The sequence below is a fragment of the Tamandua tetradactyla genome, chromosome 3 (genome assembly GCF_023851605.1).
Source record: "Tamandua tetradactyla isolate mTamTet1 chromosome 3, mTamTet1.pri, whole genome shotgun sequence".
Taxonomy (NCBI): Eukaryota; Metazoa; Chordata; class Mammalia; order Pilosa; family Myrmecophagidae; genus Tamandua; species Tamandua tetradactyla.
Window position 1 is genome coordinate 209,629,455 of NC_135329.1, and position 27,512 is coordinate 209,656,966.

Sequence of the window (27,512 nt, forward strand, 5' to 3'; positions counted from 1 at the left end):
CTATTCATCTAAGTTGGATCCCTGTGTGTACAAGACACAAAATAAACCCATTCCCTTAAACATATCCTGTAATTCAGTTTTTCACTCATTTGGCTGGTTCTTCCTTACCTCTTAAAAAAAAAAGTAAAGAACTTCAGTAGATTTATTGAGGGAGAAGAGATGTTGTTTCACTGCTCAATTCCCAACAACAGAAACTAAGAATGTGAAAAAACATGCAAAATATTTCAACTATATATCACAAAAAATGCAGATTTAAGTGAGAATTTTTTCTGTTTATCACACTAGTAAAGATGGACAAATACTAAACCTCCGTTCACTGAAATGATTCAATATAAATCAGAGGAACAAACTTTCATCTTATTCACCTACCAGACTGTCAAAAACCAGAAAGCTAATAATATTCTGTGTGGGTAAAAATATCAGTAAACTTCAACAGTCATACATTGGTGGTAGGTGTAAACTGCTGTGATGTTTTGGGAGGGTAATTTGGCACTATTGAAATTTAAAATGCTCAAAATTTCTGACCAGCCATACCACAGTTAGGACTCTACCCACTGATACATTAGCACAGGCATACACAAAGCTGCAGATGCAAAGATATTCTCTGCTGATGGTTTTTGTTAGCAAAAACCATGAAACAAGCTGAAGCCCCCTCTTTAGAAGACTGACTACATGATGTTATGTCATGACTCGGGACCTAGCAATTTTATTTCTAGGAATTTATCCTATAGACAAATACTGGCACACATACAAAATGACAGATATTTTTTGCAGTGTTACTTGTACCAACAGAAGACTGAAAACAAACTAGATATTCTTTTACAAGAGACTGGTTACATAAAATGCAATATCTCCATATTTTGGACTATTAGGTAGCCATTAAATAGAATGAGGTAGCTTTATATGTACTGTTCAGCACATAAATGGAGATAATATTAATGAAAGAAAAAGACAGGATGTCTACATATAATCTTCTGTGTAAAAAAAGGTCAAAAGATGTGCATATATATACATACACACCCTTGTGTGTGTGCTTTAAAAAGTATATATCTCCGGAAGGATCTGGAGGAAAGTGGCTGCCTATGGGGAGAAGATACTAGGTATCTGGGGACAGGGAGGGAAGGGAGACTCATGTGAACTCATGTTCTCCCGCACAGCTTTTTATACATTTGAATTTAGTACTATGAGTATTACCTATTCAAGAAATTAACGATCACAGTACCAACTACAGTAGAATTCTATGAAGTTATGAAAAACAATAAGGTAGATCCATATGTACTGATATGAAGTGATCCCTGAGATAGAGTAAGTGCAACAAATGCAAAAGCAAGGCAGAACCATATAGAGAATACGACCTCTTTTAGGTAAACTTTAAAAACGATATGCACATATTTACATCCAGCATACAAAATAGGCCTAGATTTTTCTCGGAAGGATATTTAAGAAAACAGTTAACAGTGGCTCTCTCTGGGGAGAGAGATGTGGGAGTGACTTTCATTTTTCATCTTACAGCCCTTCTGTGCTGTGTGAATTTTGTAATTATGAGCAAATGGTTACCTGAATGGTGGAATTTGGGGCCATTTTTGCTTTTGTAAATAGGAAACAGGTAAATCATACCTTAGATATAAGGATTGTTTCTGAATTTTGTGATCAGGTTAAAATGTTAATTACAAAAATTAGGAAATACTATTTTTGTACAGTTCATTTCGATTTGTTTTAAAAACATTCACAGGAAAGAAATACATAAAAATGTAAACTATGGTACCTGTCTGGTTGATAGGATCTTGGTTAAATTTTCTATTCTGTATATGTCTATACTTCCCCATTTTCCCACAATGAGAATATATCACCTTTGTGATCAGAAAATAATAATGGTTACTCACAAAATGTCCATTCAGAAACAAAATCTTACCGTAGTGGGAAGTTTCCCTTCAATTAAAACCAAAGTATCTCCAGAACATATCATAAGCTCTTTCAGTGTTGCATCCTGGGAATACAGAAATTCTTTTTGGTCACTTATGACTTCTGAAAGGAACAAACAGATCAGTGGATTTTTTTTTACCCTGTGCCTCTATTACCTTTTCCAAAAATACATAAATGAATAAATAAAGGAGATTTTGAAGAGATCAGAAATCAGCCAAGAGCATAGACATAGCATGTCATTATATATTAAATTGTGGGACCTAAAAGATCAGAGGAATGGGAGATGGATGCGGTGAGAAATGTGAGACTGACTTACAAAAGATGAAATTTTAGTTAGGCCTAAAAAGATGGGCTGGATTTGGAAAGCTAAGTGTGAAGAGAAGGGAGCTGTCATGAAGAGAAGGACAAGTTGGAAATTAAGGACGAGAATAACTATGATGTGTTTCAAAGAGTCAAGAAACTAGACTTGCTGGAATGGGAAGTACCAATTACAGAGTTTTAGGAAATGAAACTGGTCTGGAAGGATAGAGACACAGGACGAAGGGTTTGACCTAAAAATACAGGAGTCTTCAGCAGCTATGAAAAAAAGAAGGCACTCAGAAAAACTCTGAGGCAGAGTTTTTAAAGCTGAATCTGCCTGCTACACATGCGATGTTTCAAAGTGAGGACCACGTAGGTTCAGGGAAGCCAGGGATTATAGTAATTTAGGTAAGAGGCAACCCCCCCCCAAAAAAAAGAACTGAGATGAAATATAAAGGATGAAAGATGAGGTGTGTAAATCATATTGTAGTCTGTAAAGATTAGGCTGGGAAAGAGAGGCAGCAATTTTGAAAAAAGAAGCCAGTTTTGAGGGTAATGAGTTTGTTTTTACATAAACTATTTGATACAGATTTGGGAATTACAGATATGAAAAGGCTGAAACCATTTGAGTACAGATACTATTCACATCCAAACCATACGTCCTGACAATACTTTGAGGTCCACTTCTTACTTCATGTAGTCAAACTCTTGGCCAAGATCCAAGAGGGACCTCTTCATAGTGACCTACCGACTGCGATAGAACAAAGAGGGTTCCAGTGGGAGGTCTCAGAACACTGGCTTCAATCAACCTCTGCTGATGTTCAATGCCTATTACTGAATAGAGTGGCAAACAGAGACTGGGGAAAAGGGCAGCTGACCAGCATAATGTAAGTTTTCTCATAGAGCTTCCTTTTAGGTCTACTTCAGAAGGGCATGTATTTGGACTGGAAGGTCTGATGCTATATGGATCATCAAAGAGAAGACTAACAGGATTATAACTTATTTTGTGGTAAAACTGGTTCAAAGGCTAGCTAGCCCAAGAGTTTGGCATGATCTAGAGATGGAGTTTAGACCAGAGCCCAGGCAAATGGTTTGTAAGATGGATTCTGCTATCATTGACTTACAGGGAAACTCTGAGATTAAAACATTCAGGATGCAAAAATCAGAATATATCTTCAAATGGTTTCATTAGTTCGAATATCCTTTGTTCTCTGAACTTCACTGCCTCATAATGATGAACTACTACTCCTAGGGACTAGTCAGATGGAAAGGAGAGCAATCATAGATTTAGAAACAATTGCCATTTAGCTAAGACTTGACCTCTGACTCTATCAAAAAACGAGAGTAAGAAAAAAGTAGACCCATCACTATTCTAAAAAATAGTAATCCAAGCTTTCTCTGGAATTTTTCACGAGTGGAGTAGATGTATTTGGTATATGAAAATACAAAATAAGCTCAATCATTTTTAAAGATAAAATGTTTAGAAATAATCTTACTTCTTCACATAAAGGCTCCCCAGTTTCATAACACCAATCCATTTTTCGTAAATGCCACATGTCTCCTATGAAGGAAGTAAAATCAGGATTAAAAAAAATTCAGAAGAATGTATTTTAAGAGTTTCTCAGGAATGACCCTCCGTATAAATAAACAGGTATTTGATCTGCTAATAATCATTAATCCAGAGCATGCGTGACATGAAAAAATTTATGTTGTTCCTCCAATTCGGTTAATTCACCTTTTCTTCCACTGAGAACTGTCTATTGTGAAGTAAAAACAATACTTATTACTATCATACAATGTTTACTTTATATCTCTATTATTTACCTATACACATATATACCCATTACACATCAGTATATATACCTATCTATATATATAGATAGATATATACAACCTTGAAGACAACATGTTAAGTGAAATAAGCCAGACACAAAAGGGCAACTATTGTATGATCTCGTTGATATGGAATAATTAGAATAAGCCAAACTCGAAGCCTCAGAAACTAGAGAGGCCAAGGTGAGGAAGGGAATAAAGAGTTAATACTTAATTGATACAAAATTTCCATTTAGGGTGATGAAAAAGTTTTGGTAATGGATGATGATGACTATAGCACAACATTTTGAATGTAGTTAACACCACTGAATTACATAGTTGAATGAGGTTAAAAGGGGAAATTTTACATTGCACTCTACAACACAGTGAACTCTACTATAAACTACAGACTATAGTTAACAGTACAGTTATAATAATATTCTTTCATCAATTATGACAAAAATACCACACTAATGGAAAGGTTCATAATGCTGGGGTGGTGTGTGTGGGGGGTAAGGACTATAAGGAAATTGTATTTTCTGCATGATTTTTTTGTAAACCTGCAACTTACCTAATAAAATAAAATTATATTAAAGAAACCACCAATACATGTAAAATGAACATCATTACTTCATAGTACAGCATGGGTCACAGACCCAGTTACTTGCTGTCTAAATCTGGAAAAGCCATTTAACCTTTATCAGTCTGTTTCCTCATCTGCAAATGGGAACAGATGATGATTCCTGCATGATAGGACTGTTGTCGAGATGAAATGCGATGATGCCTGTGAAGCTTCTGTAGCTTGATAACTTGATAACATTAGTGATTCTGATTTCAATTGTTCATGTGTTTTGCTTTTTTTTCTTCATCATGTAACATTGGTGAAGGATCCAGGAATATGACACAAAGGTGATATAAACATTAATTTTGTGCAAATAATAATAATATTACCATTGTTGGGTTTTTTTCCTTTCTTGATTATCAGTAGTACTTGTTCATTGCAGAAATTTAGAATATGCAGAAATGATTTAAAAAATTAGAGTCCCACATTATGTCTTTTTCCACCATTATTAATATTTTGATTTATTTCCTTCTGGTATTTTTAGTTAACATACATAAACGAAGTGTTTGCACCCAGAATACGATTAATTTTCCTTTGAGATAAGGGAGCCCCACACCTCTATTTTAATGAAGTTGTGAAAACAGCAAAGCACTATAATGAGAGAGCGTAATGTCTCATCAAGTTCACTGACATGATTCCACCCAGACTGCTACTTTTAGAGACCCTGGATTTACTTTCTTCATTCCTATCACATTGCTTAATCTATATTATAAAAATATTGGCATGAGATAGAAATGCATTGAAATTATGAAGCAGGAAGATTAAAAAAAAATCAACAAAAAACAGCAGTGCAAGACCTGAGTTACAAATCTTGGCTTTATCACTTTTGTACCTTTGCTAGTTCTTCCATAGGTTCTCTTAATTCAGCAATAACCTACCACTAGCTTTCTTTTAGCTTAAACAAGCAGGAGAATTCATTATGCACACTGAGAAATGTCATGTGTAACTGAATCCTGGAGAAAAAAGAGCTTTAAGTTTTCATTATGCTTACAGATAATTTATTTTAAGTCAAGGACGTATATAAGATTATATCATTGTGATATAACTTACCTGGTGTGCCAGATTTTTCTAGCATTATCTTTAAACACTGTAAAAAAAAAAAAAAAAAAAAGAAGTTATATTCAATGTTAAGTTTTCTGTTACTGAATTACAGTATTGTGAGACACACCAATTTGGGGACCTAGGCCTATTTAAGACTGATAATTTTAATGATCCCCGAATAAAGATATACATAGTTAAGATGACATAAAATCAGCTCTCCTCAAGATACAGGTAGGGCCAATTCAGCAAGACAAAAAAACCAAAACAAAACAGCAGACCACAAAGGGCCTTTCAAGGTCATTCTAAGACTTTGGGTCTTACTCTTAGATGGGAAACCACTGGTGGATTGTGAGTACAGGATTGACTATGACTCACATTTTAAAAGATCAGTGTACTATAAGAACAGTCCCTGGGGGGTGCAAGGTTAGAGGTGGGTAGATCAGGAAGGACACTGCTGGAATAATGCAGATGAGATTGTGATGGGTTTGACCAAAGTGAGAGCAGTGGAGGGACTGAGATGTGGTCATATCCTACATACATTTTAATGGTAGAATCAAAAGGGTTTTTATTTCCTAAAAAAAACTGGAAGTGAACTAAGAAAAAGAAAGGAATCAAATATGATGCCAAGGTTTTTGGCCTGGGCAAGTAGAAAAATGTGTCACTCAAGTGAAGAAGAGAAAAATGTGAGTGGAGTATATTTGAGGGAGAAGATGAGGAATTCTGCCATGAAGCAGACAACCAAAGGCAGCTGGTTCTGGGGAGAGGCCTGATTTCCAGGCTCTGGCATGCTCAACAGATGGGGAGGAGAGAGGAAAGAGCAAACTGAGGAAGGAGGTGGAAGAAAATCTGCAGAGAAATCTTCTGGAAGCCAAGGGCAAACAGTGTTTCAAAGAACAGAGTGATCAGCCATGTCAAATGTTGCTGATACTATAGGATAAAGACTGGGAAATGCTCCTTGGACTTAGCAACAGGGAGGCAGGTCACTAAGGACTTTGACACAAGCTGTTTCAGTGGAGTGGCAGGGCACAAGGGGTTCAAGGGGGAACAGAAAGACATATGCAATGCTCCTTTGAAAATTTTGTGATTTCTTTCTCTGAAACAAACAAACCACCACCGCCACCAACACACACACACACACAGACACACCAAGAAGAAAATACATAAAGTAAAAAAGCAAATGAAAAACTGGAAAAATATTTATAGCCTATAGCAAAGGGTAAAAATGTTTATTCTTAACATATTTTTACCATGGAAAATTTCAAATGCATGCCAAGAACAGTAAAATGAACCCTCAAGTACCCTTCACCCAGTCTCAGTTATTACTATGGCTAATCTTGTGAGTCAACACTCCCCCCTACTGCCCCCCCTTCTCCCAGAGTCTTGTGAAGCAAATCCTGGATATCATATCATTTGCAAATATTTCGCATGTATTTCTGAAAGATAAGCAATCCTTTTACAATCGTAACCCCCAAATGATTATGGCCTCCCAAAAAAATTAAGAATGCCTTAATATCAGCAAATATCCAGTGTTCAAATTTCCCTTCTTTCTCTTAAATAATTATTTAAAGTTCTTTTGGTTTGAATCAAGGTCCAAGTAAGGTCCATAAAATGCAACTCTTAAGTCTCCTCAGGGTGCCCCTACTCCCTGCAAATTATTTGTTGAAGAATTTTCCACATTCCGGATTTTGTTAACTGCATTCCCATGTGCATATAACATATTTTTCTGTCACCTTGCATTTCTTAAACTATGGTACTTGGATCTGGAGGCTTGATCAGACTTAGGTTCAGTTTGTTTGGCGGGGGAGAGGCTCAAGAATGTCTTGGGTATTGTATTGAACTTCTATAATTCTCAGTGTCAGTTGGGGGGCTTTTTTTTTTTTTTTTTTTTTTTTTTTTTTTTTTTTACAGAGAGAAGGAAGGAAGGATAGAAGGAAGGAAGAGAGGAAGAAAGGGAAACATCTTTTAAACATTTTCTTGTATTTTGTTTCTCCGTTTTCGTTACATGGGCTGGGGCCGGGAATCGAACCGAGGTCCTCCGGCATAGCAGGCAAGCACTTTGCCCGCTGAGCCACCGCGGCCCGCCCAGTTGGGGGGCTTTTTAGCAGTCTTTGAAGATCACTGAGTTGATTCATAAATTCATTAGAAGTTGAACAAATTGAAGAATTCTAAAATTCCTCTCTTTATTCACTGAAATATGTCTATAAAGGGGAAAAAAAATTTTCACCTCTCTTTTGTAACCCTGAGGCATAGTTTGCAAAGGAGAAATGGGAAAATGCCTGAGATTCTTTCATTTTGTATTCTTTAGCATCCACCACAGTTAACCAATGAATGTTTTATTACAATCATTAAGAATTCATGCATGTTATGTAAGAGCTTCAATTTTAATTCTTTTTCTCATTTTGATGTGCAAACTCTCATCTTTGACTAGAGTGCCTAAGTCTTTCTGATGATCCCTGTAGTCTGTTAGTTTTACTGTTTACAGTTTCAAAATGCTCCAGGCTCATTCAATATGTTTCCTGACCTAACCATTGAACTGGGCATTACTCCAAGAAGCCCTGGTTTTCTTTTAATAGGAAATGGTATTTAGTGACCACAATCTGGCAATCTAGGTGTTAAGAGTGCTTGCTGCTACCAGGTTGGTCACTGTTTCTATGCTGTTTCAGTGGACAGAGCTAGAAAAGTATTTTTTTAAATTCTGACTCTTCTAATTCAAATCCTTAAGTACAGGGTTTTTATTTAACTTTATTGATTTTTATTTATCCCAGTTCTCAATCACACCAATATAATTATTTTTGCTTTATTACACACACACATACACATCTATAGTCACACTTGTGTGCAGATGAGAGAGTTTATGTATGTTAACTAAAAATACCAGAAGGAAATAAATCAAAATATTAATAATGGTGGAAAAAGACGTAATGTGGGACTCTAATTTTTTAAATCATTTCTGCATATTCTAAATTTCTGCAATGAACAAGTACTACTGATAATCAAGAAAGGAAAAAAACCCAACAATGGTAATATTATTATTATTTGCACAAAATTAATGTTTATATCACCTTTGTGTCATATTCCTGGATCCTTCACCAATGTTACATGATGAAGAAAAAAAAGCAAAACACATGAACAATTGAAATCAGAATCACTAATGTTATCAAGTTATCAAGCTACAGACTCTGCTGTGCTTTACTGGAGAATTATAAAATTATAATTATAAATTATAAGAAACAAATAAATAAAACAAATAAATTAAAATCTAACAGACATCAGCAAGAGTACAACAAAGACATGCTGTGAAAAGAAAAAAAAACTGCTAGAAAACAGTATACATTATATTCTTTCTAACCAGCAAAATATGCTCTTGCATACAGCGGAACATAAACAGAACTTTTTTCCTTTAAGATATAGAAATACAAATTCTTTTTTCCAGTATTGTGGATGGGTAAATGTGTTTGTAATGGTAATTCTACTTAGCTATTACAGAGTGGGTTGAACATATTTATAGATACTGGGGACAATATATACTGAATATACAGTATATTCTTTGATTGTGAAAGTGGATATGCTAGCCAAAATAAAAAATAATAATAATATATGAACACAGATGTACAAGACAAAGGGGAATGAAACTTCTCTTATGTCTTAGCAACATTTAGATGGAAATCAAATTTAAATGCAGTCCACTCTGCTTTTGAAGAGGCTTTGGTTCAGCTCCCAAATCTCGACCGCTTGACACAGTATGCTGTGAGAACATTCAGAAAGTGTTTTCTTAAGCAACAAACCTATTTTTAATGGTGTTTAATGGAGCCGCCCTTAGTAGTGGTGTCAGGATGGGACTGATAACCAATCACCATCTTTGGAGGAAGTCCTAATCGTTCTTGTATACCCTCCCTAGATGTGTAACAGCTTCTCTGTGTTCACATTCAGTAGTCCATATTGCTATCTTATCACCTTTAGTTCTAACATTTACGATGATTCCACACAGATCATCGCTGTGGTCATCAAAAGATTCTCCAATAAGGCACAACATAGTTTCTAGCCAAAACCAATTGAGGTCACTTCGTCTCCTGCTGTTTGCTCAATGTAATTAGCCATCGTCCTCCTCTTTTGTTTTTTTTTTTCATCTTCCCACATAGGCTGAATATCATCCTTAAAAAATGAGTAGTCACAGCCAGGAATTAAATTAGTAGACAATTGGCTATGGTTGTACAGAGGCCAAAAGTCTTCAATGGTATCAAACTTAGAGATCAGTTGTAGGCTTGTTTGTCAAATTTTGTTTTTTATTACTTTTAAAGCCAAAGCACCCATCTGTTCAATGGTGGATGTTTAATATAGTGTTCTGGGTTAGTAACCTCCTGATTAGATTCTGTTTTCTCCTCTGCAGGTGGGGGATTAGGAGCAGGGCTGACTTCCGGTTCCACAGTCACCATCTTAGATTGATCTTGGTAATCTTATTTTTTAAAAATTGCAACTGGATCATCAATTGCCAAGCTCCCAAAACAGTAGTGAGTACACAGAATTCTTTGATGTATATGTGTCAACCCTGGTCTTAGGACCAAAATTCTAATACAGGCTGCTATTATTTCCCCTGTCAAACACCCACTGCCGCTGAAAACAAAAAAATAAAGTTACTCACATCTCTCACAGATGTTGTTTCTTCTACTATGATCTCCATCTCTGTCCCAGGTTGAACGTCACTCCCCGTAGTGAAAAACAGGAATAGCTAAGATCAAGATAGAAATACGAATGCACTTTAATCTGAATTTTAAAATATTATAAATATAAATTAAGAAGAAAAGTCTAGGGTCCATGAAAGTTTAATAAACATTTAAAATTACATAAAAATAAGACTATATTGAATAATTCAATGTTACAATTTAAAGAATAATTTTTACCTAGAAAACATATCACACAGACACTCTCTCTTCTGTTATGATCTCCATCTCTGTCTCAGTCACTCCCCACAGGCTTTTGCAATTACTATACACAGGAAGTATGAACTCTTTTTTTCTCTCAGTCACTTGTTTATTTTCGGTCCAGGAAATCCATACACTATAATACCCAAGATCCCCTAAGAAAAATACAAATCTGATCTCTTGTCTTGGGTTCCATACAACTCTTTTTCTTTCTAACCCAACTTCACTTGACATGCTTTTCCTTCTATCAGCTTGTCATGCACTACTACTTGTTAAAAGTCAAGGAAAAAGCAAATTAAAGGGGAATGTAGCTGGGAAACTAATGAAGTGGAGCTAGGAACAACAGGTAACTCGATATAAATCTAGATTTCCTTGAAAAAGAGTACTAACAATAAGGATATCATTATGACTTTTGCATTACAATAAAAGTTATTAAATAGGTAGGACTTCTAGCAAAGGTCAGCCTAATGATATTTTAGAAAGAAAAGAAATACTGATAAAGACAAGGGAAAAAAAAAAGGCTTTACTGAGAATATTTTATTATTGGAGGGAGTAAGAAAGTTTTAAGTCAGTATACTGTATTTCATTAAAACTAAAATGCCACTGATTGTTAGATTCATTATTTTATGTATTAAGACAGAACAATGCCAGCCATAATGGCAAGATGCCACTGACTTTAAGATGCTCCCTAATCTCATATATCTTAAAATGTAAAAATACCTGGCCACTCATAAAGCTTTCAATTGACTTAATGTTTCTTGGCTGGGCTGCAGCATTATCTCTGGCTGTCCTCCACATTCCCCCCCCCATCTACTCACCAAGTCCTATCTTCCTGCATGGTGTCTGGATCATTCAGCCCATCTTTGTCACCATTTCCTTGGCCATGAGTTTCCTGTTTGGCCTCTCCACCTCCAGACTTCCCTGTTCCCAAATACCCTATATATCTACCAGATTCATCTTTCTAAAATACAGGGTGTGTTGTTCCCAGCCCTGAAACACATGCACTCAATATCCCCTCTTTGCCTCAATGTTCACCATTATCTGTGGGATAAAATCCAGACTCCTTGGAAAAATGATCAAATTTCCTACTACCTAATATCCCCCACCCCCCACCACTTTTTCCTCTGGCTACTTTCCTAAATAAGCCTCTGGTTACAACTGCTGTGACCTCTTTTGCAGCCTTTCAACATCAGCAATTCCACCTCCACACCTTTACTCCTTTTCTTCATTCTTCTCTCTGCCCCTTCCTATCCTAAACCTGTTTCATCTTCTAAGAGGCCCATAGGACCCACCCCACCTGCAATACACTCTCCCCACTCTAAATTAAATGAGGTGTTTTCTGAAAAACAAGCATTCCACATGGTCCCTAGCTTAATGAAACTATAAGGAAAGAGCTCTTGATCCTAAGAAAACTACATTTTAAATCCAAGTTCTAACTCATTCTTCTGTTGTGTATATATATGTATGTGTGTGTGTGTGTGTGTGTGTGTGTGTGTGTGTGAATGTCTGTGTCATTTTGCCTTAACTGTAGCAAAGCAGGGTAAGTGTGATTTATATGTGGAAATTAGTAGGGAAAAGAATAATTCATAAAATGGTACTGGAACAATTAGTCATTCAGAAGAAGTCTGGTTATTGTCATACATCAAAATCAAATTGAGATGTAAGATGGGGTTTCTCGGAAAAATCACAATTAGAACGAGTCTACTAAGATGGTGGCTTAGTGATGTATGGAATTTAGTTCGTCCTCCAGAGCAGCTAGTAAATAGCCAAGAATAGTACAGAACAACTGCTAGGGCCACATCAGTGACTGGAAACACAGTGTATACCAGTCTGGACCAGCTGTGATCCTACCCAGAACCGCGAGGCCCCCAAGCTATGGAGGCCAGCGCCCCTTCCTTACAGGCTGATTCCCAGAGGGGAAAAGAAAGAGACTTTACTAGCAGCAAGGGGCTGAGCTCAACCAAGCTCTAACTGTGAAATTAATTAACAAACTCTGACTACTAAAAATAGGTCCCCAGCTCAGCTAAACTTCAAATAAAAATTAAAGTTACTAGTTCCCCACCCCTCTCACCCTGCCCATCCCCACTGATGCAGAGGGGACAGGACTGACAGGAAAAAAAATCCAAAAAACAAACAGGTTTTTTGGATTGGACAGCACAAAATACTTGAAGAAGTCTGGACCCTTAAAATAAAAAAATGGAGGGGGCAAATAGGACCTGGAGATACACAGAGCAATGTACCAACTTAAGCTTTTGATTGGCAAATCCAAGGAACAGGGGCCCTGCTCTGAAAAGTAATTTTTTTTTTTTTTTTTACAACTGCAAGGCTTCTCAGACTCCAACTACCCCAGGAAAGGGCGGAATTAAACTTGTGTGACAAAGAGGCTGGTCAGGTGAAAGGAGGTAATTCCCTACACGCTGTGCCTTTCCCAGGACAACTCTCCCAGCAGGGAGAGTCTGCTGAAGTTAAAGGTAACACATCACTTATGCTAGTGGGACCTGCAGGCAGAAAAGTGCCACACACTGGGCAGGACAGGAAAAACACAGAGTCTAGAAGCTTCATAGGAAATTCTGTCAACCTGCTGGTCTTACCCTCAGGGAAAACTGAGGCAGGTGACTCTTTCCTCTTGAGAGGAGGCCACTCTGGTCTGGGAAAATCTGACTGGGGTCTATAATATCTAAGTAGACCCTTATAAGGAAAAAAAGAAGACACCATACAGCTAGGGCAAGAAACAAGAAAATAAGAACTGAAAAATTATGATCTATTAAACAAAACTTATGCTAGAGGTCTAGAATAAGCTGAACTGAATGTCAAAGAAGAGACAGAGAACAAAGCCATCCAGCATGAAAATCCTAGGTAAAAGAATGAAAACAATCTCCAGAATAAACTAATTAAGGAAATTAAATGCCTAGATGCTAGCAAAAAATAACAAATCATACTAGGAAAACTGAAGATATAGTGCAGTCAAAGGAACAAAACAATACTTCAAATGAGATACAGGAGTTGAAACAGTTAATTCAGCATGTTCAAACAGACAGAGAAAATCTCATCAGAAGTCAAATCAATGAATTGAGGGAGGTTATAAAGAAGGTAAGAGAAGAACAAAAAGAAGAAACTGAAAGTCTGAAAAAACAAATCACAGCACTTATGAGAATGAAAGGCACAGTAGAAGAGATGAAAAATACAATGGAAACCTACAATGTTAGATTTCAAGAGGTAGAAGATGGATAAGTAAACTGGAGGACGAGACATCTATAATCTGACAAGCAAAAGAAAATACAGGGAAAAGAATGGAAAAATATTACTATGGACTCAGGGAATTGAATGACAACATGAAGCGCATGAATATATGTGTTGTGGGTATCCCAGAAGGAGAAGAGAAGGGAAAAGGAGGAGAAAGACTAATGGAGGAAAAAACCACTGAAAATTTCTGAACTCTGATGAAAGACTTAAAATTACAGTCCAAGAAGTACAGTGTACCCCAAAAAGAACAGATCCAAATAGACATACTCCAAGACTTACTAATCAGAATGTCAGATGTCAAAGAGAAAGAGATAATTTTGAAAGTAGCAACAGAAAAGCAATCTATCACATACAAGGGAAACCCACTAAGATTATGTGTAGATTTCTCAGCAGAAACCATAGAGGCAAGAAGACTGTGGTAAGATATATTTAAGACTCTAAAAGAGAAAATCTTCCAACTGGAATTCTATACCTAGCAAAATTGTCCTTTCAAAATGAGGGGGAAATTAAAACATTTTCAAGCAAAAAATCACTGAGAGAATTTGTGACCAAGAGACCGGCACTGTAACAAATACTAAAGGGAGCATTACAGACAGACAGGAAAAGACAGGAGAGAGCGGTACGGAGGACAGTGTAGAAATGAAGACTATCAGTAAAGATAAAAAGATAAAAAATTAGATATGACATATAAAATCCAAAAGGCAAAATGGTAGAAGAAACTACTGCCCTTACACTAATAACACTAAATGCTAATGGATTAAACTCCCCAATCAAAAAACACAGACTGGCAGAATGGATTAAAAACCAGGACCCATCTATATGTTGTCTACAGGAGATGCATTTTAGACCCAAGGACAAACATAAGTTGAAAGTGAACGGTTGGGAAAAGATATATCATGCAAACAATAATCAGAAAAGAGCAGGAGTAGCTATACTAAAACCAACAAATTAGACTTCAAATGTAAAACAATAAAAAGAGACAAAGAAGGGCACTATGTATTAATAAAAGGAACAATTCAACAAGAAGACATAACAATCATAAATACTTATGCACCAAGTCAGAGTGCTCCAAAATACATGAGGAAAACACTGAAAACCCTGAAAAGAGAAATAGACACATGTACCATAATAGTTGGAGACTTCAATTCCCCGCTTTCATCAATGGACAAATCATCTAAACAGAGAATCAATAAAGACACAGAGAATTTCAATAATACAATAAACGAACTCAACTTAACAGATACTTATAGGACATTGCACCCTACAACAGCAGGATACATTTTTACTCAAGTGCACACAGATCATTCTCGAGGATAGACCATATGCTGGGTCACAAATCAAGTCTCAATAAATTACAAAAGACTGAAATCATACAAAACACTTTCTCGGATCATAAAGGAATGAAGCTGGAAATCAATAATAGGCAGAGGGCCAGAAAATTCACAAATATATGGACCTACAACCAGTGGGTCAAGGAAGAAGTTACAAGAGAAATCAGTAAACATCTTGAGGCAAATGAAAACTAAAACACAACATATCAAAATTTATGGGATATAGTAAAGTAAGAGGGAACTTATTGCCCTAAATGCCTATGCCAAATAAGAAAAGCAAAAATCGAGGAATTAACTGTTTACTGGGAAGAACTAGAGAAAAAACAGCAAACTAACCCCAAAGCAAGAAAAAGGAAAGAAACAATGAAGAACAGAGCAGAAATAAATGAAATTGAGAACATGAAAACAGTTGAGAAAATCAACAAAACCAGAAGTTGGTTCTATGAGAAAAATCAATAAGACTGATGGACCCTTAGCAAGGTTGACAAAAAGAAGGAGAGAGAGGATGCAAATAAATAAAATCAGAAATGGAAGAGGAGACATAACCACTGACCCCACAGAAATAAAGGAGTTAATGAGAGGATACTATGAACAACTTTATGCTAATAAACTAGACAATGTAGATGAAATGGACAACTTCCTAGACAGACGTGAACAACCAATACTGACCAGAGAAGAAATAGATGACCTCAACAAACCAATCACAAGAAAAGAAACTGAATCAGTCATTAAGAACTCCCCCCCCCAAAAAAAGTCCAGGACCAGATGGCTTCCCATGTGAATTCTATCAAATATTCCAGAAAGAATTAGTACCAATTCTGCTCAAACTCTTCAAAGAAAACTGAAGAGGAGGGACAGCTATCTAATCCATCCTATGATGCCAACATCACCCTCATTCCAAAGCCAGACAAAGATATTATAAGAAAAGAAAATTACAGACGAATCTCTCTAATGAATATAGATGCAAAGATCTTCAACAAAATTCTTGCAAATCGAATCCAGTAACACATTAAAAGAATTATACACCATGACCAAGTAGGATTCATCCCAGGTATGCAAGGATGGTTCAATATAAGAAAATCAATTAATGTAATATATTGTATCAACAAATCAAAGTAGAAAAATCACACGATCATCTCGATTAATGCAGAAAAGGCATTTGACAAAATTCAACATTCTTTCTTGCTGAAAACACTTCAAAGGATAGGAATAGAAGGGAACTTCCTCAACACGATAAAGAGAATATGAAAAATGCACAGCTAACATCATCCTCAATGGGGAAAAACTGAAAACATTCCCCCTAAGATCAGGAACAAGACAAGGATGTTCACTGTTGCCAATGTTATTCAACATTGTGTTGAAAGTTCTAGCCAGAGCAACCAGAAGAGAAACAGAAATACAAGGCATCAAAATTGGAATGGAAGAAGTAAAGCTCTTAGTGTTTGCAGATGATATGATAGCATATGTCAAAAAATCCACAGCAAAACTATTAGAGCTAATAAATAAATACAGCAAAGTGGCAGGTTACAAGAGCAACACGCAAAAATCTGTAGTAATTCTACACACTAATAATGAGCAATCTGAGGGGGGGAAGCAAGAAAAAATTCCATTTACAAGTGCAATCTAAAGAATACAATATTTAGGAATAAATTTAACTAAGGATATAAAAGACCCATATGAAGAAAACCACAAGAAATTGCTTAAAGAAATCACAGAAAGCCTAAATAAATGGAAGGGCATACTGTGTTCTTGGACTGGAAGACTAAATATAGTTCAGATGTCAATTCTACCTAAATTGATTTATGGATTCAATGCAATACCAATTAAAATCCCCAAAATTTACTTTTCAGAAACAGAAGAATAACCAAATTCATCTGGAATCTGGGTGCCCCAAATAGCTAAAAATATCCTGAGAAAGAAAAATGAAGTTGAAAGTCTCACACTACCTGACTTGAAGGTGTATTATGAAGCTACAGTGGTCAAAACAGCATGGTACTGGCATAAAGATAGATATACTGACCAATGGAATAGATAGACCCTCTCATCTGTGGACAACTGATCGTCGATAAGGCAGTCAAGTCAATTCACCTGGGACAGAATAATCTCTTCAATAAATGGTACTTGGAAAACTGGATATCCACATGCAAAAGAATGAAAGAAGACCCATATCTCACACCAGATATGTTAGAATGTTTTTTTTTGATGAATAAGGGGAAGATTTTGGAGGAACTGAGAAGAGAATGATGGAGAATTCTTGCAGTGCTTGAAGAGACTGTTGGTGTAAATGGAACTATTGTCAATATGGACAAAGGGGAACACAAAAGGGATAAATAGGAGTTTGCAGAGTGAGAATCATGGAAGCTGAGGTCTGAAGCCAAGAAACCTCGGCCAGGAGAGTGGACCCACCCATTTACATGGAGAGGGTGAGTTTGCCCTGAGGGCAGAGGATGAGTGTCCCATCTCATTGCAGTGGAAGAGTTGTGCCGCCTCAGGCCCTTGAGAAAGGTACAGACGCTCCTTGGGGACTGGGGAGAGCCTGGCTGCCACCACATGGAGGGGTTGAGCATGTACCCCGGAAATGGCAGAGAGCCCAGGTGTGGCCCCAATTCCTGGAGAGAGTGAAGCTGAGAAAAAGGAGGTCTCCTCAATGTTCCCCAAGGTTGATTTGGAAAGAGGCGGGCCACTGCATAGGCCCTTGGAAAGGGTGGGACTGCCACTTTCTAAAGCTGAAGGATAAATGATTTTCAGACTTTGAAATCCAATGGTGTTTGCCCTGCAGGTTTTCCTTCCAATTTCTCCCTATGGATCCTGTGACTGTCCCTCCTTTGCATACTGGCACCAGATAACTTGTTTTGAGATTCACAGGTTCACAGCCAGAAGAGAATTTGTGCCACTTTAATATCGTTTAAGGTGATACACATAGATATCAAGTTGACAAGGGGTGGACATGTGGTAGTTAGGTTTAGGTGTCAGCTTGGCCAGGTGAAGGTGCCTAGTTCTGCTGTTGTGGACATGAGCCAATGGTGCATGAACCTCACCTGTTGCTCATTACATCTGCAGTCGGCTAGAAGGTGTGCCTGCTGCAATGAATGATGTTTGATTTAATTGGCTGGTGCTTAAATGAGCGAGCTCCAACGTAGCATAGCCCAAGCAGCTCAGCATACCTCATCTCGGCACTCGCAGCTCAGCCCAGGCCTTTGGAGATACAGAAAGAAATCACCCTGGGGAAAGTTGTTGGAACCCAGAGGCCTGGAGAGAAAGCCAGCAGAGATTACCCTGTGCCTTCCCACGTAAGAACAAACCTCAGTTGAAAGTTAGCTGCCTTTCCTCTGAAGAACTAACGAAATAAATATCCTTTTATTAAAAGCCAATCCGTCTCTGGTGTGTTGCATTCCAGCAGCTAGCAAACTAGAACAGATATGAACTAACATTACTGAATGAACTTGGAGAATTTCAGTTAAGAACAGAGCCCAAAAGAAGACAGAAATAGGGCAGATATTTGGTAATTGCAGCTGAAGGGATACAGATTGTGCAACAGGACTGACTGTAAAAATTCAGAAATGGATAGCAGAATACTACCTGATCGTAGCACAATTATATCTAACTGTAATACAATAATGTTAGAACACTGAATGAAGCTGAATGTAAGAAAGATAGAGGGAGGAGGGCTGGGGGCACATATGAAACCAAAAAGAAAGACAGATGATAAAGACTTAGATGGTATCATCTAGGAATGCCTAGAGTGTACAATGATAGTGACTACATGTACAAATTAAAAAATATTTTTGCGTGAGGAAGAAGAAAGGAATGTCAATATCGCAGGGTGTTGAAAACAGATGGTCACTGATATTTTAAAACTTCAAATTCTGTGTGAGACTAAAGCAAAATATGTTTATTTGGTACAAAATTTATATTTTGACTAGTGCACTTCCGAATACAACCTATATGGACAGGTTAACTGAACACCATTAAGTACATGGAACCTTGAATAGGGCATGAGATTTTGTAGATTTGTCCAGTGTGATGCCCCAATAAATCCCAGAAGGATTTGAACAGTGATTAAAGAAGTATTTGCAAAGTCCCTTTGGGGGAACGGTGAGAATAGGGGAAAATTCAATTTCCCCATTTGGAGAATTACTGATATTCTCGCAAGCAGTGGGGACAACCAAATCAAGAGGCCAAGCCCTCAAAGTTGGAGTTGATCTTATGAAACTTATCCCCACAAAGGATAGGCTAAATAATTAGGCCTAAGAGTCACCCCCAGACAACGTCTTTTGTTGCTCAGAAGTGGCCTATCTCTCTCTCAGCCAACATGTCAAGCAAATGCACCACCCTCCCCCCTCTCTATGTGGGACATTATTCCCAGGGGTGTAAACCTCCCTGGCAACGTAGGACAGAAATCCTAGAATCAGCTGGGACTCAGCATCAAGGGATTGGGTAAACCTTCTCGACCAAAAGGGGGAAGAGCAAAATGAGACAAAATAAAGTGCCAGTAGCTGAGAGATTTCAAACAGAGTTGAGAGGTTATCCTGGAGGTTATTCTTATACATTATATAGATATCCCCATTTTAGTTTAAGGTGCATTAGAGAAGCTAGAAGGAAGTGCCTGAAACTGTACAGCTGTGTTCCAATAGCCACGTTTCTTGAGGATGATTATATAATGATATAGCTTTTGCAATATGACTCTGTGATTTTGAAAACCTTGTGTCTGTTCCTTTTATCTACAGTATGAACAGATAAGATATGGATTAAAAATAAATAAATAATAGGAGAAACAAATGTTAAACTGAATAGACAAACTAGTGATCAATGAAAGGGAGTGGTAAGGGGTATAGAAAAAAAATAGGGGGAACAAAGGTTAAAATACTTTGGGTAGATGGAAATACTAGTGGTCAACGAGAGGGAGTGGTAGGGGTATGGTATGCATGAGTTTTTTCTTTTCATTTCTTTTACTGGAGAGATGCAAATGTTCTAAGAAATGATTATGGTGATGAATATACAACTATGCGATGATATTGTGAATCACTGATTATATACCAAGAATGGAATTTTCACATGTTAAGAATGCTTATGTTTGTATGTTACATTTTGTTAATAAAAATATTTTAAAAATCAAATTTAGATATATCAAATACTTAAATAAAATGAAGCTATAAAAGTGTAAGAAAAAAATGTGAAAAAAAAAGATACAACTTAAGAATTTGTGAAATATGGTGGGTTGAAAGTGGTGGCCAGTCAACCTTGAAGATTCCCGACCACAAGATTTTCCCAGAAAAAGAATGTTATAAATAGGTTTTAACATAATCTTTTGGTTTGTCTAATATGTTTATTACAACAGAAACAGTTCACATCTGACTAGCTTTGTTTTCTCTTTGCCCTCACAAAACCATGTTCTTTTAATATTGAAGCAATCAATGTGCTCCAATGCCAAACAGTACTTATAAGTCCATTTAGGGTGCAAATGGATTTCAATAATTTATATAAACAAGTGGGTTATGCTCAATCACTGCCATTTTAAGCTACTGTACATAGGAACAAAACGTTTCAAAGTGCCATAACAATAGTGTCTTAGGAAAGGAGAAAAACAGGAGCCTCAAAAAATGGATAAAATTAGGTTGAGGATTTCAGAGGGAAATGGAATACACAGGAAATGAAAAACATTCCTCTGCAAAATAAGTGGAGAAGCACTGCTCTTGATCAGGTGCAAGTGTGGAAACAGTTGTTTCAAGATATTTTGCCTATATGGATCAAATTGTATCCTTAAGACACAGATTGTCTGGTGCTTGCACTGAATTTTTGAAAATGCAAGATTTCTGACTGACAAATTAATCCCTACCCCCAGGTTTTCTTTTTAAAAACCCATTAAAAATTTTCTATTAATAAAATCAATCAATATACAATATGAACATTCTTTTTTTTTCACCACATAGTTGTATATTCATCATCATGGTGATTTCTTAGAACATTTGCATCAATTCAGAAAAAGAAATAAAAAGAAAACAAAAAAAAAATTCATACATACTGTATCCCTTACCCATCCCTTTCATTGATCACTAGCATTTCAATCTACTAAATTTATTTTAACATTTGTTCCCCCTATTATTCATTTTTAATCCATATGTTTTACTCATCTGTCCATAAGGTAGATAAAAGAAGCATGAGAGACAAGGTTTTCCCAATTACACAGTCACATTGCAAAAGCTATATCATTATACAATCATCTTCAAGAAATATGGCTACTGGAACACAGCTCTACATTTTCAGGCAGTTTCCTCCAGCCTCTCTGTTATGCCTTAACTAAAAAAGTGATACCTATTTAATGAATAAGGATAACCTCCAGGATAACCTCTCTACTCTTTGGAATTGCTCAGCCACTGACACTTTGTCTCATTTCTCTCTTGCCCCTTTCGGTTGAGAAAGTTTTCTCAATCCCTTGGTGCTGAGTCCCAGCTCATTCTCGGATTTCTGTTCCAGGTTGCCAGGAAGGTCCACACCCCTGAGAGTCATGTCCCATGTAGAGAGGGGGAGCGCAGTGAGGTCGCTTGTCATGTTGGCTGAGAGAGAGAGGCCACATCTGAGAACAAAAGAGGCTCTCTTGCGGGTGACTCTCAGGCCTAATTTTAAGTAGGCTTAGACTATCCTTTGTGGGGTTGTTTCATATGAACAAACCCCAAGATTGGGGGGCTCAGCCTATTGCTTTGGATGTCCCCACTGCTTGTGAAAATATCAAGAATTCTCCACTTGGCGAAGCTGAATTTTCCTGCTTTCTCACCATTTCCCCAAGGGGACTCTGCAAATACTTTTTTATTCACTGTTCAAATACTTCTGTGATTTATTAAGGCATCACTCAACCTACAAAATCTCATGCCCTACGCAAGGTTCTATGTACTTATGGTGTTCAATTAAGCTGTCCACAAAAGTTATATTAGGAAATGCAGTATGCAGACAGGTTTTTATGTTAAAGGCTAGGTGTTTAACTGTGCTGGTTTGAAATGATGTATGTACTCTACAAAAGCCATATTTTAATCCTAATTCCATTTTGTAAAGGCAAACGTTTCTTCTAATCCCTATTCAGTACTGTATGTTTGAAAGCATAATGAGGTGATCTCCCTGGAGATGTGACTTAATCAAGACTGGTTGTTAAACTGGATTAGGTAGAGGTGTGTCTCCACCCAAATCGGTGGGTCTTGATTAGTTTCTATAAAAGTCTTATAAAAGAGGAAACATTTTGGAGTATGAGAGATTCAGAGAGAGCCAGAGAAGAACGATATAGTTACGTGAAGCAGACAGCCCGCTAGCCAGCAACCTTTGGAGATGAAGAAGGAAAACGCCTTTCAGGGAACTTCATGAAACAGGAAGCCAGGAGAGAAAGCTAGCAGATGATGCCTTGCTCACCATGTGCCCTTCCAGTCAAGAGAGAAACTGTAATTGCGTTTGCCATGTGCCTTCTCACCTGAAAGAGAAACCCTGAACTTCATTAGCCTTCTTGAATCAAGGAGTCTTTCCCTGGATGTCTTTGATTGGACATTTCTATAGACTTGTTGTAACTGGGACATTTTCTCGACCTTAGAACTGTAAACTAACAAGTTATTCAACTCCCCTTTTTAAAAGTCATTCCGTTTCTGGTATATTGCATTCCAGCAGCTAGCAAACTAGAACATTAGCCATCTCAGCATTGATTAGTTTTGGATGTCTAAGCTCTGTTGCTCATGGCTCCCAAGGCTTCACTTTAGAAGACACATTGACAATATGACAAATACATCTACAAGAAATCTACACTTCAAGAGTTTTACAAATCAATCTTGTAGATTTCCCCTGAACTGATTCTTACAGACCTCATCCTCCTGTCATTTTCTTTTGCTCAGCTTAATGGTCTAATGTCTACTTAAATGCAGCTCAAAAATGTTAAGATTGGGCAACAGATTTACAGTTCCTATACTCAAAATCATGTGCAATTATTCACATCTTCACAGAATGAGAAATTCTGATTCTTTAGTTTTTCAAGTTCCTTAACCTATTGTTTCAAAAATCGTATCTTTTGTTCTTTCAAAGTTGCTTGAATATCACATACCCAAATCAATGATCTTAAATTTTTTAATTCAGTACAAATTTCTGACATGTAAACACTTCCCATGTTATAAGCTTCTTCACACAATTGTAATGCCTGCTTCTCTGCATGATCTGTGGGCCAGCCTTGAATGTGTTCTATAAGATTGTCACTGAAGTGCGCTGTTAGCATAGGTGTTAATAACACGTAGGTCGGGTAGATAACTATGTGGCATAGCTGTTGCATTTTATAATTTGGACCCGGTGATGAACTTCTCTGGATACTTGAGTGCTGAAGACTTCGAGGAGATACAGGTTCATGACCTTGCTGCTTGTTAGCAGTTACAGGCTGCTGAGCGGCCAACTGTGAAACCGGTCCTTATTTAACTACTGGCGTACTAACCTTTGGCTATGATGAAATGGAAGGAGTACTAATCAAAGGTTTGATAGGGACTGTATTGGTTTGAAGTGTGCTTATTCTTGGAGAAACATAAGATCTTGGAGATGACGCATGAAATGTAAGAGACACTGGAGACTGGTTAGATGGTTGGGCTTGTGTAAAAAGTTGAGAAGCTTGCAAAATCAGAAAAGTTATTTTGAAAGCAGAGGGTCCAGCATTCAGAAACTTACGAATTATAGACTGCAGCAAGGCTCATGGCCCAGCTGCTTTGAGAAATTAATTTAATTTGGATATATCCACTTTAGAATTATTACCATGCAGCGCGGCTTCCAAAGCAACAAGCAACTATCTAAGAAGATTTGGGTTCTGAAGTAAATAAATTATTGGGGACTGTGGGACAGGCGAAACAGGGACTGCAGGAACAGATATTAGAGGTGCAGATGTGGGATTCATCCAGTCTAGAGGCAGAAGATGTGGACAGAGTTGTGAAAGATTGCGATACCACTTTGTTTCCTGATGTAGATTCTTTTCTTTCTGTTTTCTGTGGGTAGTACGCAGTTTTGATAAAGTAGATACTCCATTAGCATCAAATGACTTCTTTGGCTCATGACCAGACTGTAGTGTAAAAGAACTAGAAAGAACAGTGCTTGGGGTAACATTTGGATGAACCATTGGCTTGATGGGGTGCTGAACCAGCGTAGAACTACTCTGAGTCTCTGCTCTTAGCAGTCTATAGTCTCTGTTATTGTGCCTTGCTAGAGAAAAAGTATTCTTTGGGAGCAAACTACTGTCATCATTGGAATGCTTTTCTTCCATTCTACCAGCAAACCCACTGATGGCATCACCTCTCTTTGGTAATCCTCTTCTTCTCTTGCTCTGCCTCCCCACCCCTGCCCTGCTACGCCCCTCTTCTCCACCTCCTCCCTTCTCCTGTCCCGCCCCTCCTCTCTTTCTCCCGCTGCTGTACCACCAACTGCATCTGCGATATAATCTTTTAAATATAAACACAGGGAACTATATGGATACATTCCCAAAATAAAACATCATTTAAGGAAAAAACTTTTAGAGAAAAGCAATATTACTACAGCAGTTAAGTATTAATTATGGAATTAAGGGAGTGTTCTAGTTTGCTAGCTGCTGGAATGCAATTTACCAGAAACTCAATGGTTTTTAAAAAGGGGAATTTAATAAGTTGCAAGTTAACAGTTTTGAGGCAGTGGAAATGTCCCAATTAAAGCACATCTATAGAAATGTCCAATCTAAGGCATCCACGGAAAGATATCTTGATTCAAGGCCGATGAAGTTCAGGGCTTCTCTCTCAAGTGGAAAGGCACATGGTGAACACATTCAATGTTTCTCTCTTGGCTGGAAGGGCACATGGCAAACACGACATCACCTGCTAGCTCCAGCTTCCTGGGAGGCGTTTTCCTTCTTATCTTCAAAAGTTGTGGCCGGTGGACTCTCTGCTTCATGGTTCTGTGGCATTTTGTCGTCTTTCTTGGCTCTCTCTCTGAATCTCCTGCTTTCTCCAAAATGTTTCCTCTTTTATAGGATTCCAGTAAAGTAATCCAGACCCACCTAGAATGGGTGGAGACATGTCTCCACCTAATCCAGGTTAACACCTCCTCTTGAGTGAGTCACATCTCCATGAAGATAATCTAATCAAAGTGCCCAACATACAGTACTGAATAGGGATTAGAAGAAACGGCTGTCTTTACAAAATGGGATTAGGATTAAAATATAGCTTTTCTATGGTACATAAACCTTTTCCAACCTGCACCGGGAGTTTAGTAGTAGATGAGTCGATTTTGTTTTCCCAGGCAGCACTATTTTACCTGAGTAGAAGTTGGTGCTTTTCCAAGACACAGTCCCAATGAACTCCCCATCTTCAATTCTGCTTCCTTCAAAGTATAATTGTCTGGCACTGTAAAGAATTTTTATAACATGATGAATGCTATTAACTCCCCTCTCTGAGCAAAACAGTATACTAAAAGCAGTCTTTCTCTGAAAATCAAGAATGCCAAGAAAGAAAAAAATATATGAGTTGCATAGCAAGAAAAATGATTAGATATCTAATGGTTATATTTCATTTTCAACTGCCATATTCTAGAATATAGAATTCTTTTTATGCGTAAGAAATAAGAAGCAGATAATACATACTCAATAAAATGACTTGTTCAGGGTTGTTGCCTACATGGATTAAAAGTCTGACATTCAGAATTGGGAAAATTTCCAAGACTAATGTACTAGCCTCTTTCACCTTTAAGGATGCTACAGTGACTGCCTTCAGTAATGAGGTTCAGCCAGGAATAAGTAAGTTGGAGAACAGGATATTACAGAGATAAGGGCTAAATACTATATTCCATGGGGTATTATAGTCAAATTAGCAAAACAAATGAAAAACTTTAAAAATCAGGCTAGCAAAATAACTAGATCAAAACCCAGACTAAAACGAGGGTCTGATAATCTGAAAGATATTTGTTTCATTTGGAAAGCAGAAGTCTCTGTTTTAGGCCAAGGCTTCTGTAATTTCAATGAAGAAACCTAGGCAACAATATGTCCTATAGATCAGTCTCTAAAAGACAATTTAAGAATATTAGTACCAGAAGCCATTGTTTAAAGTAAAATGGTAGGAGAGGGAGGTAATATGAGTATGGTTTAAAGTAAAATGATAGGAAAGGGAGGTAGTATGAGTGTGGAGCAACTTTGAAAGGCTGCTAAAAGGACTTACCTGGACAAAGAAGCTTCCCATTTCTATCAATAGGTCTCAAGCAGCTGTTCTCGGCTATTAAAAAAAAAAAAACTGGTTAGTACACTGAGCAAAGAAAATGAGAGATGCTCTATTATGTTAATTAGCAAGAAGCTACAATAAGCTTAAAAACTCAAAGAAAACAACCAAAATCACAAGAACAGCTAGTCTTAGCTTGCACAGGACTATAAAAATATCTGTGCAAGCTAAACTTGGGCACAGCAATGTTATCATTGTTCCAATACCCTTATTTATTTTTGGCAAAACATTAAAAACTCTTTCACTGTCAATTATACATACATAAAAAAATGAAAAACACATTAAAATTAATACTTACACTAACTGAAAACATTAGAAACCTGAGAATTGAAGCGTTTTCCTTCTTTGTAAAAATAAATGTATCTAGGGCAGTTTAAGGAGAGCTTGCTTTCCTCTCATTGCGTAACTTACAATGTCAACTGAGCATTTTTTTTCTATGCCTTGGCAAACTGACAGGCTCCTTTCTAAAAATGGATTAACTTCTAACATTTTATCTTTTGCACTTTCAATGTCATGAAATACCTCTGAGAGTTCCTTTAATGTGAAGTTTTTTGCTGGTGTCACTTTCTTTGGGCCATCTTCATCCTTTCTGTCACAACGACTTGCCTTATCTGTGTCGCTCCAGCTGCATATTTAAAGGCTCTTCAACAGTGGCAACACTCCCACGGTTGGCTACTTGTTTTTATAACTCTGTTTATTTTCGTTTCTTTGGTGCAAATTCTCTCTACCAACTATCTGTTTTTGTAAAATGCCCCATGTACTTTATCATTTGAAGGCAACACAACTACATGCTGCTGTCTGTGCAGTGAGAGGAACAAGATATACAGTGACCAATCAACAGACTTTAATGGAAGTGAGATGATTGGTCACTGATCATGTGTTACATACGTAGTGCTTTGTGGATTGAAGAGCTAACAGTGAAATCTGTACTTCATGCAATTACTCACAGTTAATATATACCACGGCACCTGAAATTTGAACCACATTATTGGGGGATTGATTGCTATTTAATTAAACCACGCTAACTGAAATACAGAATTGTGCAAAGTGAAGACAGTGTATACAAACACATAAGAAATTAGGTGAT

The 27,512-nt window shown here is 37.2% G+C and overlaps 1 protein-coding gene and 2 pseudogenes across 12 annotated transcripts in view; all 3 read right to left on the reverse strand.

The window, feature by feature from the left end:
* USP40 (ubiquitin specific peptidase 40) overlaps positions 1-27,512 on the reverse strand; it is a 163,478-nt gene that overhangs the window by 55,000 nt on the left and 80,966 nt on the right. For all 12 annotated transcript variants that reach the window (XR_013173121.1, XM_077155459.1, XM_077155460.1 and 9 more), the window contains 6 exons: positions 26,369-26,422; positions 25,473-25,561; positions 10,338-10,424; positions 5,708-5,744; positions 3,720-3,784; positions 1,913-1,987 (listed from right to left, as the gene is read on the reverse strand). Coding sequence is in view for 11 of the 12 variants with exons in the window: in XM_077155459.1 (XP_077011574.1) it covers positions 1,913-1,987; positions 3,720-3,784; positions 5,708-5,744; positions 10,338-10,424; positions 25,473-25,561; positions 26,369-26,422 (407 nt within the window). In the remaining variant the exon portion in view is untranslated. The remainder of the gene's footprint in view (positions 1-1,912; positions 1,988-3,719; positions 3,785-5,707; positions 5,745-10,337; positions 10,425-25,472; positions 25,562-26,368; positions 26,423-27,512) is intronic.
* On the reverse strand, positions 9,471-10,283 carry LOC143676863 (eukaryotic translation initiation factor 4E pseudogene; annotated as a pseudogene).
* LOC143678241 (WW domain-containing adapter protein with coiled-coil pseudogene) lies at positions 22,066-24,507 on the reverse strand (annotated as a pseudogene).